Genomic DNA, 15,682 nt, shown 5'->3' on the forward strand with positions numbered 1-15,682 from the left:
ATTTAACTTCGACGAATGCCTGGCAATGGAAAAGAAAGTGCTCCAGCGTTTCACTGTCCTCTCCACATGCTCTACAAAAGTCTGAATCCGCACGTCAAATTTTTCATAAATATGCTCGTAATCCTGTGTGTCCACTCAGAATACATACTATCATACTAATTTCAGACTGACTTCGTTTTGAGAAGATTTTTCGTCTTGCTCTCATCAGGGTCACACCATAGGATTTTCGTGGTTCTACCCACTGTTTCATTATTCCAAGAGGACTTATAGGATTCTCTCGCCCATATTTTTAGTTCAGCTTTTGTTGCGTCGAATGGTTTTGCATTCGCTCCCATATGATGTGAACCTTACCTCTCGGAGAGTATTCAGTTAAAGCTTTCTTACAATCCTATGCGTTCTTATATTTAGTTTCATCTTCTAATATCGCCCTAATTGACTTCTGGCTGTCGGTAAATATATTAAGCGCTGTGGGCGCCATATGTGTTATGATTTGGTAAACGGTGGTATATTTCTGATTCTGGATCATCAATATAGAACCCCAGCTTGACCAAGACATTCTATCTGGGATCAGCGTTTAAAAGTTTCCGACATATTCTGTGTCTGGTATACGATCAGGCACGTCCGATGATTGTGTATAACCTTTCAATGTGTTAGGTACACGGATTTTCAATGCAGATTCCCTGACCAGTTTTGTTTTCCATTTTAGAGCCACTCGTGTAATAACTGATATCTGCAGTTGTTTGGGGTTATATTTTGCTTTTATCTGGGAGTCTAAAAGTTTAGGGAAATCGAGCGAGCGTTATGCCATTGAGAACCTTTGGTGTTTGTGTGTATATGGATGATGTGTTCCGTAACCGGATTTGCGCTATTCTTCTTTGTGAGTGATGTGTCGTATCTTAATATTTTTCGAATGCAAGAATATTGGAAATATTGTTGTTAATTTCCACAAGTTTAAATGACAAAGTGGTTATGACACCAATTCCTATAGTGATATTTTTGGTGTTTAGAAGTCCTTTTTACAGCAGCGTAAGTCAGAATTGTTTAATTGTACCCCATTTCGATCCTATGGTCCCCTTGAATTGCATTAAACAACAATTTTTTTTTTGTTTTTTTTTTAACCTCTACGATATTCTATGTGGAATAATCATAAATGGATTCAATCTAATCACACAAAATGCAAGCATTCATCGCTTCGTCGTTGCAATTGTGTTCTAATTCGAATTGAAATCATTGTTATCATTATCTTCGTTGTTGTTAAACTCAATACTCGTACTCGTACATTTAATTAAAAGTATTTGTTTAGTTTACACTCCCATTCGTACCGTAAACTCAATTGTTGTGTTCTGAGTATTATTTCCATGTGTTTGTTATTGTTTTGTTGGTAAAATCATATTACTAATGCAACCATCCAACCAACCAACTAATAAACCATCCACAGTCACAGTTGTTGCTGCTGCTGCTGCTGGATTTTTGTATTTATTTTTATATCAATAAAAAAAAATAATAACAAAACATGATCAAAATCAAACGCACACATTCACAGGCTATTAAGACAATAAAGAGTGAAACAATTAAAATATCTCCCCTCTATAGACCAAAATACTGTTTAACCGGCGATTTGGCTGAACACCAGCATAATTTTTTTAAAAATCTCTCTAATACTCATTTTAGTGGACATAATAATGAAAATAAAAGTTTCAAATATGTACTAGTATTTACGGGTTCTTTTTCTCATTTCTCTCAATTCCGATCTAGACTGTTGGCAGTTATGACAATTTCATTTTTAGTTGATTTTTGTTTTCAATAAGAAATCGTTATGGAAAATTGATCATTAATCACAACTAGTAACAATTATTTTACAAATGTTGTTATACCCAACTGACAATGGGATGGAAAAAAAATACAGTGACTCTTACGTATTTAAAGATTTTAAAAGTAGATAATGATTTTCTTTTATTATAAAAATACATTTTTTATTATTAAACATTTTTTGTTATTTCAGTGCTTCTGTTTTTTTTAACAAATAAATATATGTATATTTTTTAATTCCCTGACATTTAATTTCTTTTTCTTTAACATGTATTAAATAATTGATACTAATTAATTAATAGGTATTCTGTTGGGATTTAAAAGCCTGTTTGTATGTTTACATTTTATATTTTCTAATTTTTAGAAGTACATTGCCGAAATTATTTGTTAATTAAATTTCACTACCGTGAAGCTAACTGATGAAAAAATCTTTTGTAAGGAAAGCGAAAGAAATTCAAATACCTCTATCTATCTATCTATCTATCTATCTATCTATCTATCTATCTATCTATCTATCTATCTATCTATCTATCTATCTATCTATCTATCTATCTATCTATCTATCTATCTATCTATCTATCTATCTATCTATCTACGAAGCCTCCTTCAAATAAAGGCCTCACGATTGCTTCCCATCTTTCTTGCCATTTTCGGATTAGATTATTTTTGTTATATCATTTATATTTCCAATACTTTGAGTGTTAAATTCACTGTTCGGATTTACTATTACCTTCTGCCATATTTCTTCGCGCTCTAGTAAAAGAAGATCAATAATTGAAATACAGAAGAGAACTAGAGCTGCGCTTGTGACAATTTTATTACGAATTTAGATAAAATGGTGCTTATTCTTTTTCATCTTTAAACTTATGTATTTTTTATAAATAGCCACAACTAGATAAACAATTTACTCATTCGTTTAATGTTCTGCTATTCCCAAAAAGAAAAAAAACACTTTGATCGAAAGACTTTGCTTGCATTTCAGATAAATTGTATAAAAAACTGCATCATTAACTATTAAAGATTTGGATAAAAAATTAATTTACTAAATCATTGAGTTTTAACACAATTTAATTGATTACGTGCGTACAGCTTATTTTTCCTATAAATACACATGTGTATACGTATATTTATACAATTTTTGTTGTATGTTTTACTAAAAATATAAGTATGTATATATGTTTATTTCCACAATATATATACACGTACATACATTTCAAACAATAACAACAACAATTTTCTATTGTTATAAAAAAATAAGAAAAAATCATTAAACTATTTATTCAAATACCAAAATATATCAACAGTATAACACAAAAGTATCTAGTGTTTAATGAAAAATTAAGTGAAAATATAAATACAGTTTATTGGAATGATCGCCTTTAATATGACTATTTAAAGCCTATGTTTGCCAATTTCGTTGCAATCTGGTAGATCCAGAATTTCGGTTCGAAATCTGGTCACTAGCTTGTAACATTTCCAAATTAATAAACATATTGTCTCTTGCCTTTTCAAAAATATATTACTTCATATAAAAATCAAATCACATTCATAAAGGTTCGCAACATTTGTTCAACTTCTGAAGATATCGGTGAAACATTCGATATTTTGAGATCTGTTTTTTAAAAATGAAATTAAAATAAAAAATTGATTTTATTGAAGTTAAATTTTATGATATACTGTACAAACTAATAATATTTTAGAATACACTGCAAGAATTATTTACTTATTTTTCAATATTAACATCTTGATGTTTTAAGAACAATATTATAAATAACACAGGCTAATGTTAATACATCTTGGCAAGCGGAGAGTACCTGACTATGGACATGTCAGTGATAGAAGCCTGAAAAAAGAGAGATTCCAATTGTTAACCTGTGAAAGACGCGACAAAGGGACAATCATACAGTCCGATATCCTAGCTATTACCGGTCGCGGTCCTAGCTATTACCATCAACTCTTTATCTACATGGTTTCTTCAAAATGCACAGTAAAATAATAGCATTAACCGCCATAGCCACTCAGATCTCACAAAGCTTAAAGCAGCGGAGACCCTGTGAAAGATCAGTCCTAGTGGAACTAGATCTATCGAATAATATCAGTTATTCCACACTCAATCTTCAATGCAGCACAACACGAAGTGTTAAACAATTTGTACCTCAAGGCCTATCGCCTTTATTGATTAAGTTCTACTTCTTTAAACTCCCCGCAACTTCACTAGGAGAGGATGATTATATTAACGAATGACAATGGTTAACCGCGAACGCCCAGGTCGTTCTCAAAACATGCAAAACTGCCAAAATGCGGTCCTAAAGACATTAACTACAAAAGGAAACAAAGGTAAATAGCCAAGGAACACAATATCATTTTGATGAAATTATTTCTCCTGGGATGTCACTGGAGCAGTCATTTTAACTTTAAAATCACACAGTTGAACGACATTCATTGAGACGCCGTCAATTCCGCGCTGGCAAGGTACCACTTGGATAGCAGACACAGAGGAAAACAAGACTAGTTCTGGTATGACTAATATCAAGCTGGAGCAACAGATTTAATGTCTGCTGATCACACATAGACCGTGCCAATGAGTACACAGCATGTGGTTAAGGTTCCTTTGATACCCACCACATATTCAGCTTATTTTAGGTTCCATACAATAAACCATCAACAACTTTATTAATCATTTTTGAATATGGGGGATAATCTTTACTTTTTGGTCGTTAGATTGAACTTTCAGATTTTTTTAATTAAAATCTTCGACCTATTATAGCATCTTAAATATAGTCAATAAAGGAATTTTTAAACTTTATGGCACAATATCTGGAAAATTTGATAAAATGGCTTAATTTTGATCCATCCATCAATAAATCTATTAGCCTGTGGTATTTTCGCTCTAAGCATTTGTTTACTCCATTTATTATATTGTTTTTCTTTCAGTGTAAATATTTGAAATATTTTCTCAACTGTAAAGTGTATTTTATTTAGCCAAACTGGAAAATTCAGAACAAACTTTTAGCACGATTCTTTTTCTCTGGTGTTTGCTTGATGAAATTGTTTAAATAATACAATAACAACAACTATAATAATAACAACAACAATACCAACAATAACATACATAAATGTAAACAAATCTCATTCAAAATTACCCGATGAAGTCAATTGTTGTACACAGAAATTCTTATTTGATTTTTCTTTAGTGTTTTTTTTTTGCCTTTCTGTTCATCTTACTCGTATTATGATTATATTATTTTTCGAATTTCTTTCGATTTTATTTTAGTATAATTCAGTTGTTTCAAGCGTTAATATATAAAAAAAAACAAGAAAAAAAATCAAATTTTCCAGATCGCAACGTGTAGCATTTCTCTCGCTTACATAATAAAAGTTTAATTTAAAATTTGTATCAATTTTTTACGAAAATTATTTTTTTATCCACATATATGGATTGATTATTTTTTATTATTATTTATGAAACGACAAAAAAATATATAAATCAAACGCATGAATTGTAAATAATTCACAACGAAAGTGCATAATTTTTATTAAACACACACAAATTCCAAAAAAAAAACAATATTTAAATCACAAAAGCAATATTTATAAATTTATAAAAGTAAAATGTAAAATGAAAATATTTAAATAATTTCAATGTTCAGTGGTTCTTAATAAAATTACACAAACTAAAGAAAAGCATAATTTTATTCGTTATCCATAAATGCGAAAACCAAATACATAAATTATAAGTTTAAAAGAAAAATCTTTATTTTATTATTAATTAATGTTAAAAATACTCTAAAATCCGAAAAAGTGTTGTATATAATAAGTATGTATACATGCCAGAGTATCTAGATATTTTAGTAAGTGTTTATAGTAGATACATATAATTTGATTTATTTGGCTATAAAATATATATACGGCATCTACAACATTTGTTTAAAATAACTAAAACTTCAGACCAAAGAATATACTTCAGACTATGAGGCTGTTACTTATTATTATAATTATTTTTCTATACGAATAGTTTGGCTCTAAAGGTTTTTCTATTTTGTTATTCTTAGATATTCTGATGTGATTTTGACATTTGTATTTCATTTAAGATATCTTTTCTAGTATTTTAGTCTGAATTCATCATCCAATTATATATAGATGTGTCAATAAGGCTGTGTGTCCCATAAAAAAGTACCATTATATACGTTATTCTCAAAGGATTTAAGTGGTCCTAACCACTGTTCCATTATTCTAAATAATCGTTTGAGCGGCTTTTAGTTGCGTTGAAGGGTTTAACATTTAAAGAGTAAAGTTCCTCAAGCTCCCATCCCTTTACAAGAGTACATTCGCTCTTTCACTTCCAATTATCCCCGAGATTCTGTTCCATTATTCTAAATGATCGTTGAGCGGTTTTTAGTTGCATTGAAGGGTTTAACATTTAAAGGGTAAAGTTCCTCAAGCTCCCATCCCTTTAAAGAAAGTACATTCGCTCTTTCAATGCCAATTATTCCCGAGATTCTTGGCACCCATATTGCCCAGGGCTAACCATTCACAAACAATTCAGCCCAATACGGTCTCAGATTTAATATTATCACATAATTTTACACATCCCGTAATAGTACGGGGATCAATGGAGAACCCTAGACTTATATTGTCTCCCAGTTCAGAATTATTTGTGTAACAGCAGATGACAGCGGGGGTTTTGTTCATACCTGGCAGCTATATTATGCAGAACTAACCATTGGAATGCTATTCAGTTATAATCCAATACGTTTTTATCACTTTGCTGTCGGAAAATCCATTTTACACATCTCGTGATTGTACTGGTGATCATTGGAGGCCCCATAGGTCATTCAGTTTAGATTCATCAGAATCTTTTTAACAGCAGATGACAGCGGAGGTTTTGTTCTTATATTATTTATGACCACAATATTCTATTTTGCACCTAAATAATGCAGAGCTAATCATTGAAAAACATTTCAGTTGTAATCCAATACGGTCTTAGATTTAACTTTATGGCCTGATTTCGGAAAATCGCTGGTAATCAATTAAAACCCCTACATCTTCTTTGTCTTCCACAATTATTTGTGTAATAGCAGATGACAGCGAGGGTTTTGTTCTTACTTTCTTTGTGACAACAATCTCCTAACTGGCATCAACGTCTTACAGTTGCCGACAATTCATATTTTCGATATAAATTTCTTCAGACACTTCTGATATTTGAGTCTTAAAGTATAATAGGTCCATTACACATAGTTGACGTGTGTTGCAACCGGTTCAAATCAGAATTACTGCCGAAAAGTCTAACAAAGTTTCTGAATCTTTGTTCAACATAAATAATTACGCTTTTATAATTCCAGTATTTTTTAATCGGACTAAGATCCCATTTCGTGCCTATGGTTCTGCTACATAGCACACAACATCGATATACTTTTTTAGTCTTATCCTCCTTTTGATATTTGCGATATTGTTTCCGATATTGTCAAAAGAAAGATTTTGAATCTGTGCTTGGGGCTTTCAAAGCTCTCCTGCAAAACTAATTTAGATTATTGCTCATGTCGTAAGTGATAGGTTTAAATCATCTATTGGTTAAAGTACTTAGGAGTCTATTAATCGTAGTTCCACACTGTGCTGTATCGTAATGATAATTTAGGGACTGTTCCTCTAAATGCAAACGAACTTATTTGCGTACTTCTAGAGTTCATTGACTGCAGTTATGAGTTATTTGTTAGATGTATCAGGGATGGGAAATTCAGTACTATTGCACTTTTTGATATCTACAAAAAATACTGCAGTATCTCCACGACATTAAAATTACATTATTTTTCTATATTATGGACTTGTTACTATACAAGTCCATTTGTTTGATCTATGATCTAGTTCATTGATACCTAGTACATATACAAAATTAAATAAAAATTTTATTAACAGAATTTAATTTGTGACTTATTATTTTCGAAAAGAATTTGTCTTAACTAAATTTTGGTTTGATTGCAAGATAATCAAATATTAGGAGATTTAAGAGCCTTGTAGCGCTTTTTGAAGAAAAAATCTTAATAGTCCTATAAAATCTGATAGAGAGTTATATTCTAGTCGACATTTATCGCTTTACCAATATTATTTTATGAGTCTAGAGATGTATGTAGTCTATGTGTCAATTTCTTGCATTAAAAATGACTTATGTAAAAATTTTTTAATTAACTTTATTTGTTTTAGAATTCTTTGACAAAATCCTCTTCAAAATGCCGAACAGTATTTCAACAAACAAAATTCCAAATGAACTTTTTCAAGGTTATTCCGATGAACTATTAAATTTTGCAGCTATAGCATGTATCGTATTTGTCGTCATCGGTGTGCCGGGCAATATTTTAACTATAGTTGCTCTATCGCGAGGGAAACAGGTGCGATTAGTTAAAAATTGAGTACATTAACAAGTGTTGCCATTTTAATATAAATTTATTTTCACATTTCAGAACCGCAATTCCACAGCTGTATTTATAATAAACCTATCAATTTCCGATTTATTATTTGGTTGCTTCAATTTGCCTTTGGCAGCATCTACATTCTTGAGACGTTCATGGATACATGGGGATTTATTGTGTCGTTTATTTCCCTTATTGCGCTATGGACTATTAGCGGTGTCACTTTTTACTGTATCCTTGATAACCATTAATCGTTATGTTATTATCGCCCATCCCAGACATTATACAAGGTAAATTATTAACTATTGTTTTTATACGATAAAAGCATATATTTGATCGCTTATTGTTCAACAGGATTTATCAACATCGTTATTTGGCTTTAATGGTGGTTGGTACATGGTTATTGTCTTTTTCAATTATGATTCCAACATGGCGTGGTATTTGGGGAAAATTTGGTTTGGACACTGAAATTGGTTCATGTTCTATACTACACGATCACAACGATCGTTCACCCAAGGAATTTCTATTTGTGCTGGCATTTATGGTGCCTTGTTTATGTATTGTATTTTGTTATGCTCGTATATTTTATTTGGTTCGCAAGGCAGCTTTCCGTTCCAGAGAACCGGCATCAAAGCCCATAGCAGTTAAAGGAGCCGAAGCGAATCGAAGTGACACAGATCAAGAGAATGTTAAATCGAATAACAAAGTAGTAGATGCTGGTGGTGGTGACGGTTATTTGGATCTAAAAGCCTTCACTGTTACCGACGATATACAATTCATAGATGATAACTATTCTTTGGATAATTTGCCAATATCATATGAGAAAATAAGTCCTAAGGCAGAAGAGAAATCAAATATATCTTCCAGTTTAACAAATGTGAGTATATTAAGTATAAATGATAGAATTTTTCAGTCTTAAAAAGTTAAGATAACAAACGAGAGCAAGACGAGAAAGATTCCCTCATTACAGTCACTACTCTCGATTTTGTTAACTTTCTATAGCTCTCTTCCTTTTTTAATAACTAACCCTTATTCGCAAATATTGCTCTAATTATTTTCTGGAAAATATGTTAACTTTTGGCGTTATATTCTCTTCAAAAACGAGTATCTTTCGGTTCCCTAGTTTTACACGTAGATCCCTTAACCTGTCTTGTGTTCTACTTTAAAGCCCATCGTGTAATAAAAGATTAACACGGGGATTTACTCTTGATCTAATGGACCAATGTCTTACAGAATTCTGAATAACAGTTAATTGATGACTAGAGACAAAAGGTGCTTGGCGGAGAGTCCCGTCTTGCAACTTATACGTATATATAAGTAACGATTGCCTTTCTAAAGTTTTACAAAAGTACCTACTTATTCGAAAATCCCTGCTGAATGAAGAAAAACCGGAACTTAATTATAATTTGCAAAAAACTATTTAATTATTTATTTCCCCAATGATTAAACAAGAAAATTTATTTTATTATTATTTCAGGACACAACGAAATCTACTCAACCCCTAAGTAATTCTAACAGTAAAAATTCAACAGCTGCAAATCAGAATTCATCTACGTAAGTTACAAAAGTTTCTTCAATTGAAAGATCTTCTTAACGCCATTTTATTTCTATTTGCAGACGCCAAAATCCCATCAAAACTTCCATTAAAACATCCTTTACACGTTTTAGTCCTCGTAAAAATCATTATGTTTCAATGGGCAATACATCGAATGCTTCGGCAATATATCCAGGACGTATGAGTATAAAAGATCGTAGGCTCTTGAAAATGATACTAGTGATATTTGTATCGTTTGTCATTTGCTATTTGCCCATAACATTGACTAAAATTTGGAAAGGAGCCAATGATAATCATATTTTCAATATTAGCGGTTATCTACTGGTCTATTTGACAACTTGCATTAATCCCATAATTTATGTTCTTATGTCGTCGGAATATCGTCAGGCCTACTGGAATCTACTAAGATGCCGATGTAAAACCTCAAATCAAAAAGATTTTAAGCGTGTTCCAAAGATATAATTTATTTCTTCATACTTCATAAGCCGAAAATGTAGTATGAAAAACCTGCTAAAAGTTTAGGGCCGTTTTATCAATGGCTGACATAAACTTACGTGTAAACATTATGTATTTGTACAATATTTGATCACCTAATAAAAGTATTATTGTTTTTAATGAACTTAGAACTAGTAATGAATAAAATTGTGTATTTATATTGCGGATTCGATATTTAAATGAAGTTCTGCATTGATCTTTAGTAAGATTTATATAGTTTACATTCTTTTTAGTTCCCAGTCCAACTTGAAAAGTTAGCATTAAAAGATTTGCAATATTCTTTTAATGTTGCAGTCTTCATGTTGAGAATAACTTCCCTTAGGCGTACCGTGGACAAATAAATTTCTTAAGGACATTTTTAAATTTTTATGAACAATTGATATTTATTATTATTTTTATTTTTCTTTAATTACCATTAGTTTTAAGTTGTATAAATGCATTTGAATAATTGATATTTGTTTTTTATAATTTTTATTAATTATTATTTTTTCTTTATTAATAAATCTTTTTATTTTACTTTTTGCTTTTTTCAATATTTTAAATATTCAATATAATAAGATTATTGTTTTCGTTTTACTTTTCTTTTTATTACTAAACAAATTTAACTATAATTTAGTAACACAACTAGGGAGAAATATTATTGTTATCAATATGTATTATAATTTATATTATTAATAATAATATTAATTAATTAGTATTAATAATTAATACTAGACTATATAGAATTTCCAAAAATCAAAAAAATCTATTTAATTTTTTTAAGAATTTTTATTTATTATTGTAATATAATTGCAATCCGATTTGATATTTTATATCTAAATATTTATTTTGTATATGTTTCAATGTATGTATGTATGTGTATATGTTCGTATGTAGATGATTTATATAGTATAATATGTACTATGTATCTACTTATGTTTGTATTATTCTTTAGAATTTCTATATGTTGTTATAGTAACCGATTTAAATGATGCCACAACAACACGACCTAGATTGTATGAGATCAAATAATTGTCGCAGGAGATCCATTTTTAGGAATGTATTAAATTGTCCATTTTTTAACCTATATCCTGTTCTTTATTTGTTTTTATATGAGATAATATGTATATAATTTGTAAAAATCTTTAATATTAATTTTATTATGTCAATTACAAGACCGAGACCATTTTAAATTCTCGTTAAATATTTGAAATTTTATATTATAGCTAAACAAAAGATGTCTAATGGATTTATGATATATAAAGATGTATATAGGAAATATCTAACGCTTTTAGCAACAATACTAACAAGATCATTTCTAAATCGTTAAATCAATTATTGTAGCTACGATTATGATCATCTAAATGAAGAGTTAAAGATGTAAAATGCTGACGTACAACCATGGCCTTATGGGTCCGATCAAAGAGAATATCCATCCAACAAAGCGTCATTTACAAAAAGTAACTCTAAAAGGCCTCTTTAGACCTGGTCCACACTAGGAAACTTTTGTTGAGAAACTTTTTCTTAATTCTCTTTTAAAGTATCCTTAATGTCCACACATAACAAACTTTTGTTTCATAAACTACTAGACCTGGTTCACACTAGGAAACTTTTAATTTTTCCGTGTGAGAGAAAGAGAATAATATATCAACCATCTCTTTTTCTCACACACAAAATCAAAAGTTTCTCAACAAAAGTTTCCCAGTGTGAACTAGGTCTTAATTGCATTGATTTGTTGTTGTACGAATAAGAAGAATAACAAAACAAACCAAGTTTCCGTGTACGGGAAACTTTGTACCGCGAAAGAGATAAATTATATTCGTTTTCATTCTCTCTCACGGAAAATTAAAAGTTTCCTAGTGTGGACCGGCAGTTACACGATTACACTTGACGTACGTAAAGTCGAATGAAAAAGTAAAATGAAATTCCATTCGTATAACAAAAAAGAGAAAAAATCGTATGATTTATATATTTTCGAGTTTACACGATTGGTATAAAACAATAACAAAGTAAAATAAAAACAGCTGTTTCACTGATCTAATGCAACTAGGTTGTTTTCTGAATCATTTATTTTTTTTTTACGATTGTCAAATTTTTCATTCGTATTTTCTCTCAATGTGTAAAAGAATCCCATTCGTACCCTTATACAAAAAATGTTTACAGATCATTTACTTGTGTGGTCGTGTGAAGCTGGATTAAAGAACATTGATTGATTATGTGACCAACCAATAATAGACCCTAACATCTTACTAGTCCACCAGAGAAAGCATGTATCAACCATTCGAATCGATATCAAAGCTCTAAAGAAAACGTCTGTATTTGGTATGTATGACATATTATCTAGTCAGATCATCAAGGCAATTCATATGGGCAATAACAGTAACCCACAATATACAGCCTAATCATGATAACACATAATAACTGTTAAAAACATTTTTGAAAAAAGTGTTTGGAAAATTTTGCCTAACTTATAGTTTAGACCTTGCCCCCATCCAACTATTGTGCCATTGTGTTATTCTGAATATATATTAACTTCTATATAAGTTTCCTACTTAGTTTTACATACAATCTTTCAAATTTTTGTCACAGAATCCATATTTTGACAGCAATATGGTAAAATGTAATGGAATATTTTTACATCAAAATCACGATTTTGAATTCCAGGGCAAATTCAAAAAATCCAAATTTCTACAAAACTAATTTGATGCTGATTTTAAAAATGCATTGAAAATTTTAAAATCTGCTTTTTATCATTCTTTCCACTTTACTTTTAGACTTTTCATAATAAAAATTTTACTAAGATTATTTCTAATTGTATATCTGTTATTTCTAATTCACTTGAAGAAATGTTCAATTATATATCAGAAATTTCCACTTAGATTTTTGAGATTTGTAACTCTTTCCATAAAATACTTATTTCGAGCTTATTCGAACACTTTCCCATCATCAGATTCCGATTCACAAAATATTGTAAAATTCCAAATAAAAAACCAAACAACGTTTCGTTCTGAACAAAAATTCAGTAACTTTACCAAAGAAAGGAATGAAAGGAAATATGTATTTCCTAACTCGATCGGAAAAGAACTCAGCAACAGGTGGCAATAATCTTGTTGCAGTTAGTGTTGTATAGTCATTATTTCTAATCGGTTCGCTTTAAGATTAAATAAGTATTTCTGTATGAAGTATATGTTATTGTACATTAAATTATATTATTGACTGATCATTTTATCTCAGTATTTTTGTTATATATTTTTATATATAGTTTATACATACATATGTATAACAAATGTATATAATATATTAATTTATGGATGAAAATGTTTAGACTATTTGTTTTATCTATGTATTTATATGTAAATATATTATTTATTTTATGAATAATATATGTTTGTTTGTATATGTATGTGTAGTTAATGTAAATTGTTGTAGTAATAATAATACATAAACAATTATGAATAAATTTATGTTGTGTTCTAACTAGTGTTGTCAATTAAACGTCACCAAATAAATTTTACAAAGAACTAGTTTTCAAACAAGAGATCATCAATCTGTGAGTGATCATATCCAACAATTTGTCAATAAAAATTTAAATTTAATAATTAAATTTAAAACACTAGAGTAAACACTAATTGAGAGTTGTTGTCGTTGTTGTTAACTAATTAATAATTTAAATATTACTTTATAAAAAAAAATAAAATAAATTAATAATTGATTTACGATGCAGTAGGAGTATAGTAGGAAAAAATTGAGGAGGTGAGAAAAAAGAAAGAGCGAGATAGATAGAGAGTATATAGGATGCGGTATGTGCTCTTAAACGGATTCCATGTGCTCGGCCATTTCTAATATAGGACTTTCGCTAAGCGGTTTAATGACAGTCTGCCAATTCGGTGTATATAAATTTGTTGCTGTTGTGCATGATGAAGATGAGGATGATGACGAGGATGAGTTGGAAGATGATTGCTTTGTCAGTGACAGCGAGGAAACTGTTGGTGCCAGAGACGTTGATGGTGTGGCAGGTGGTGATGAGAGTGTTAGAGATGAAGTAGGATGTGGCGGTGGAGTTGAGGCTAATGTCAATGAGTTTGATGAAGATGTTGGCTGCATGAAAGAGAAAGAAAGAGAAACATACAGTTGTCCAATTAATAATTTCGAAATATAACGTATGACGGATTAACAATTACATGGTATGCATGTGGTGTCGGTGGTGGTGGTGCTAGCGCAGATGTTGGCGTTGATGCTGATCCACGATTTGCTGTTCCATTCTCCAGTTTCACCGGCGACATTTTCTTGTGCACTATGGTCGCTGCACTTAAGGAATTCCAAGTTTCCGAAGCATGTCGACTTATATTAGGACTTCTGCTTCGGGTCATGGGTAGCACAGCCACATCGGCCGATTGCTGTTTAATGTATGTTGTTTTCATGTAATGATTATTAATGGCGGCATGATGATTGTTGGAGTAAGCTGCTAATGGTGCCAATGAGTTGTGATGCAATTTGCCACTGCGTTCAAGCATATGCAACTCCATTAGTTCATCGGGATGTGGCATGGTTTGAGGCGGTGGTGTAGATGTCGGTGTTATAGGCACAGCATGTGGATGAGGACTTAACTTGTAGCCATGCTCCCTAAGCATGTGATGTGGTCGCGCAAGATGCGACTCCAAAGCATATTGTTTTTGAAATAGCTGCCGTTTTTGTTGCAGCAATCTATGCTGAAGTAGTTGTTGCTGCAGGGGTGGTTTTTGCATGGGCAACATGGCAGCTGCATTCAGCTGACTATAGAGTAAACCTTCATGATGAGCTCTAGGCATACTGCCAGCATATGTGGCATTGGCTGCATCCAAACGCAAGTAATGATACAATGACGGATGTATTGTACCATTTTTGTCCGGAAAATTCTCCATATTTTCCATAGCACGCACCAAATGCGGCGCATATGGCTGATGAAATTCCACAGGTATTCTGTTTGACAGTGTATAGAATTGACTATGTTGAAATTGACAATTGTTAAATTCATCCAATGGCATATTTGATCTGTACTTAGATTTAAGGGTGTGAGCTTCCCTTTGCAATTGTTGTAGTTCGAGCCAACCATTGCGTTTATGGGTGTCGTAGCGATAACTACCATATGCTGTCCCATTGTGTAGAGGACCTGCAGCACTTACAATGCCTTGGGCTACTAAGCCATCACTAGCACGACGTCCTTCCCTAATAGGTTATATGAGAAATTCATTATAAACATACTTTTATACGCAAAAATATACTTCCAAAAATTATTTGATCAAAATTTGATTGTTGGTCAACGTTCTGTATGAATAATGAAAATACATGTTTCTTTTTATACCCTTCACCTTCGTGAGAAGGGTATAATAAGTTTGTCATTCCGTTTGTAATTTCTATAATATAATTTTCCGACCCTATAAAGTATATATATTCTGGATCC

General features: G+C 31.1%; 2 protein-coding genes across 3 annotated transcripts in view; one reads left to right on the top strand and one right to left on the bottom strand.

Annotated features, from left to right (window-relative positions):
• The first annotated feature begins 5,109 nt into the window (after nt 1-5,109).
• LOC111681493 (G-protein coupled receptor moody) lies at nt 5,110-10,423 on the top strand. 2 transcript variants are annotated; one of them, XM_046947238.1, is made up of 6 exons: nt 5,110-5,626; nt 8,008-8,192; nt 8,265-8,503; nt 8,568-9,090; nt 9,691-9,767; nt 9,831-10,423. In XM_046947238.1, exons 2-6 carry the CDS (start codon nt 8,034-8,036, stop codon nt 10,228-10,230), a joined length of 1,398 nt encoding a protein of 465 aa, XP_046803194.1. In that variant the 5' UTR covers nt 5,110-5,626; nt 8,008-8,033; the 3' UTR covers nt 10,231-10,423. The 2 variants fall into 2 exon arrangements, with proteins under 2 accessions (XP_046803194.1, XP_046803193.1); XM_046947237.1 differs by having other exon boundaries at nt 5,111-5,660.
• Nucleotides 10,424-12,480: 2,057 nt separating this feature from the next.
• LOC111681498 (serine/threonine-protein kinase par-1) overlaps nt 12,481-15,682 on the bottom strand; it is a 10,992-nt gene continuing 7,790 nt past the window's right edge. The window contains exons 13-14 of the mRNA XM_046946381.1: nt 14,424-15,447; nt 12,481-14,340 (exon numbers count right to left, since the gene is read on the bottom strand). Of these exons, the coding sequence (XP_046802337.1) occupies nt 14,053-14,340; nt 14,424-15,447 (1,312 nt within the window). The 3' untranslated portion in view covers nt 12,481-14,052. The remainder of the gene's footprint in view (nt 14,341-14,423; nt 15,448-15,682) is intronic.

This window comes from Lucilia cuprina, chromosome 3, assembly GCF_022045245.1.
Source record: "Lucilia cuprina isolate Lc7/37 chromosome 3, ASM2204524v1, whole genome shotgun sequence".
Classification (NCBI taxonomy): domain Eukaryota; kingdom Metazoa; phylum Arthropoda; class Insecta; order Diptera; family Calliphoridae; genus Lucilia; species Lucilia cuprina.

Bases quoted from the DNA above. Each gene is read 5' to 3' on its own strand.
- LOC111681493 (XM_046947238.1), top strand. From the start codon at position 8,034: ATGCCGAACAGTATTTCAACAAACAAAATTCCAAATGAACTTTTTCAA. The intron at 8,504-8,567 runs GTAAATTATTAA...ATTGTTCAACAG, and splicing joins CATCCCAGACATTATACAAG to GATTTATCAACATCGTTATT. The intron at 9,091-9,690 runs GTGAGTATATTA...TTATTATTTCAG, and splicing joins TATCTTCCAGTTTAACAAAT to GACACAACGAAATCTACTCA.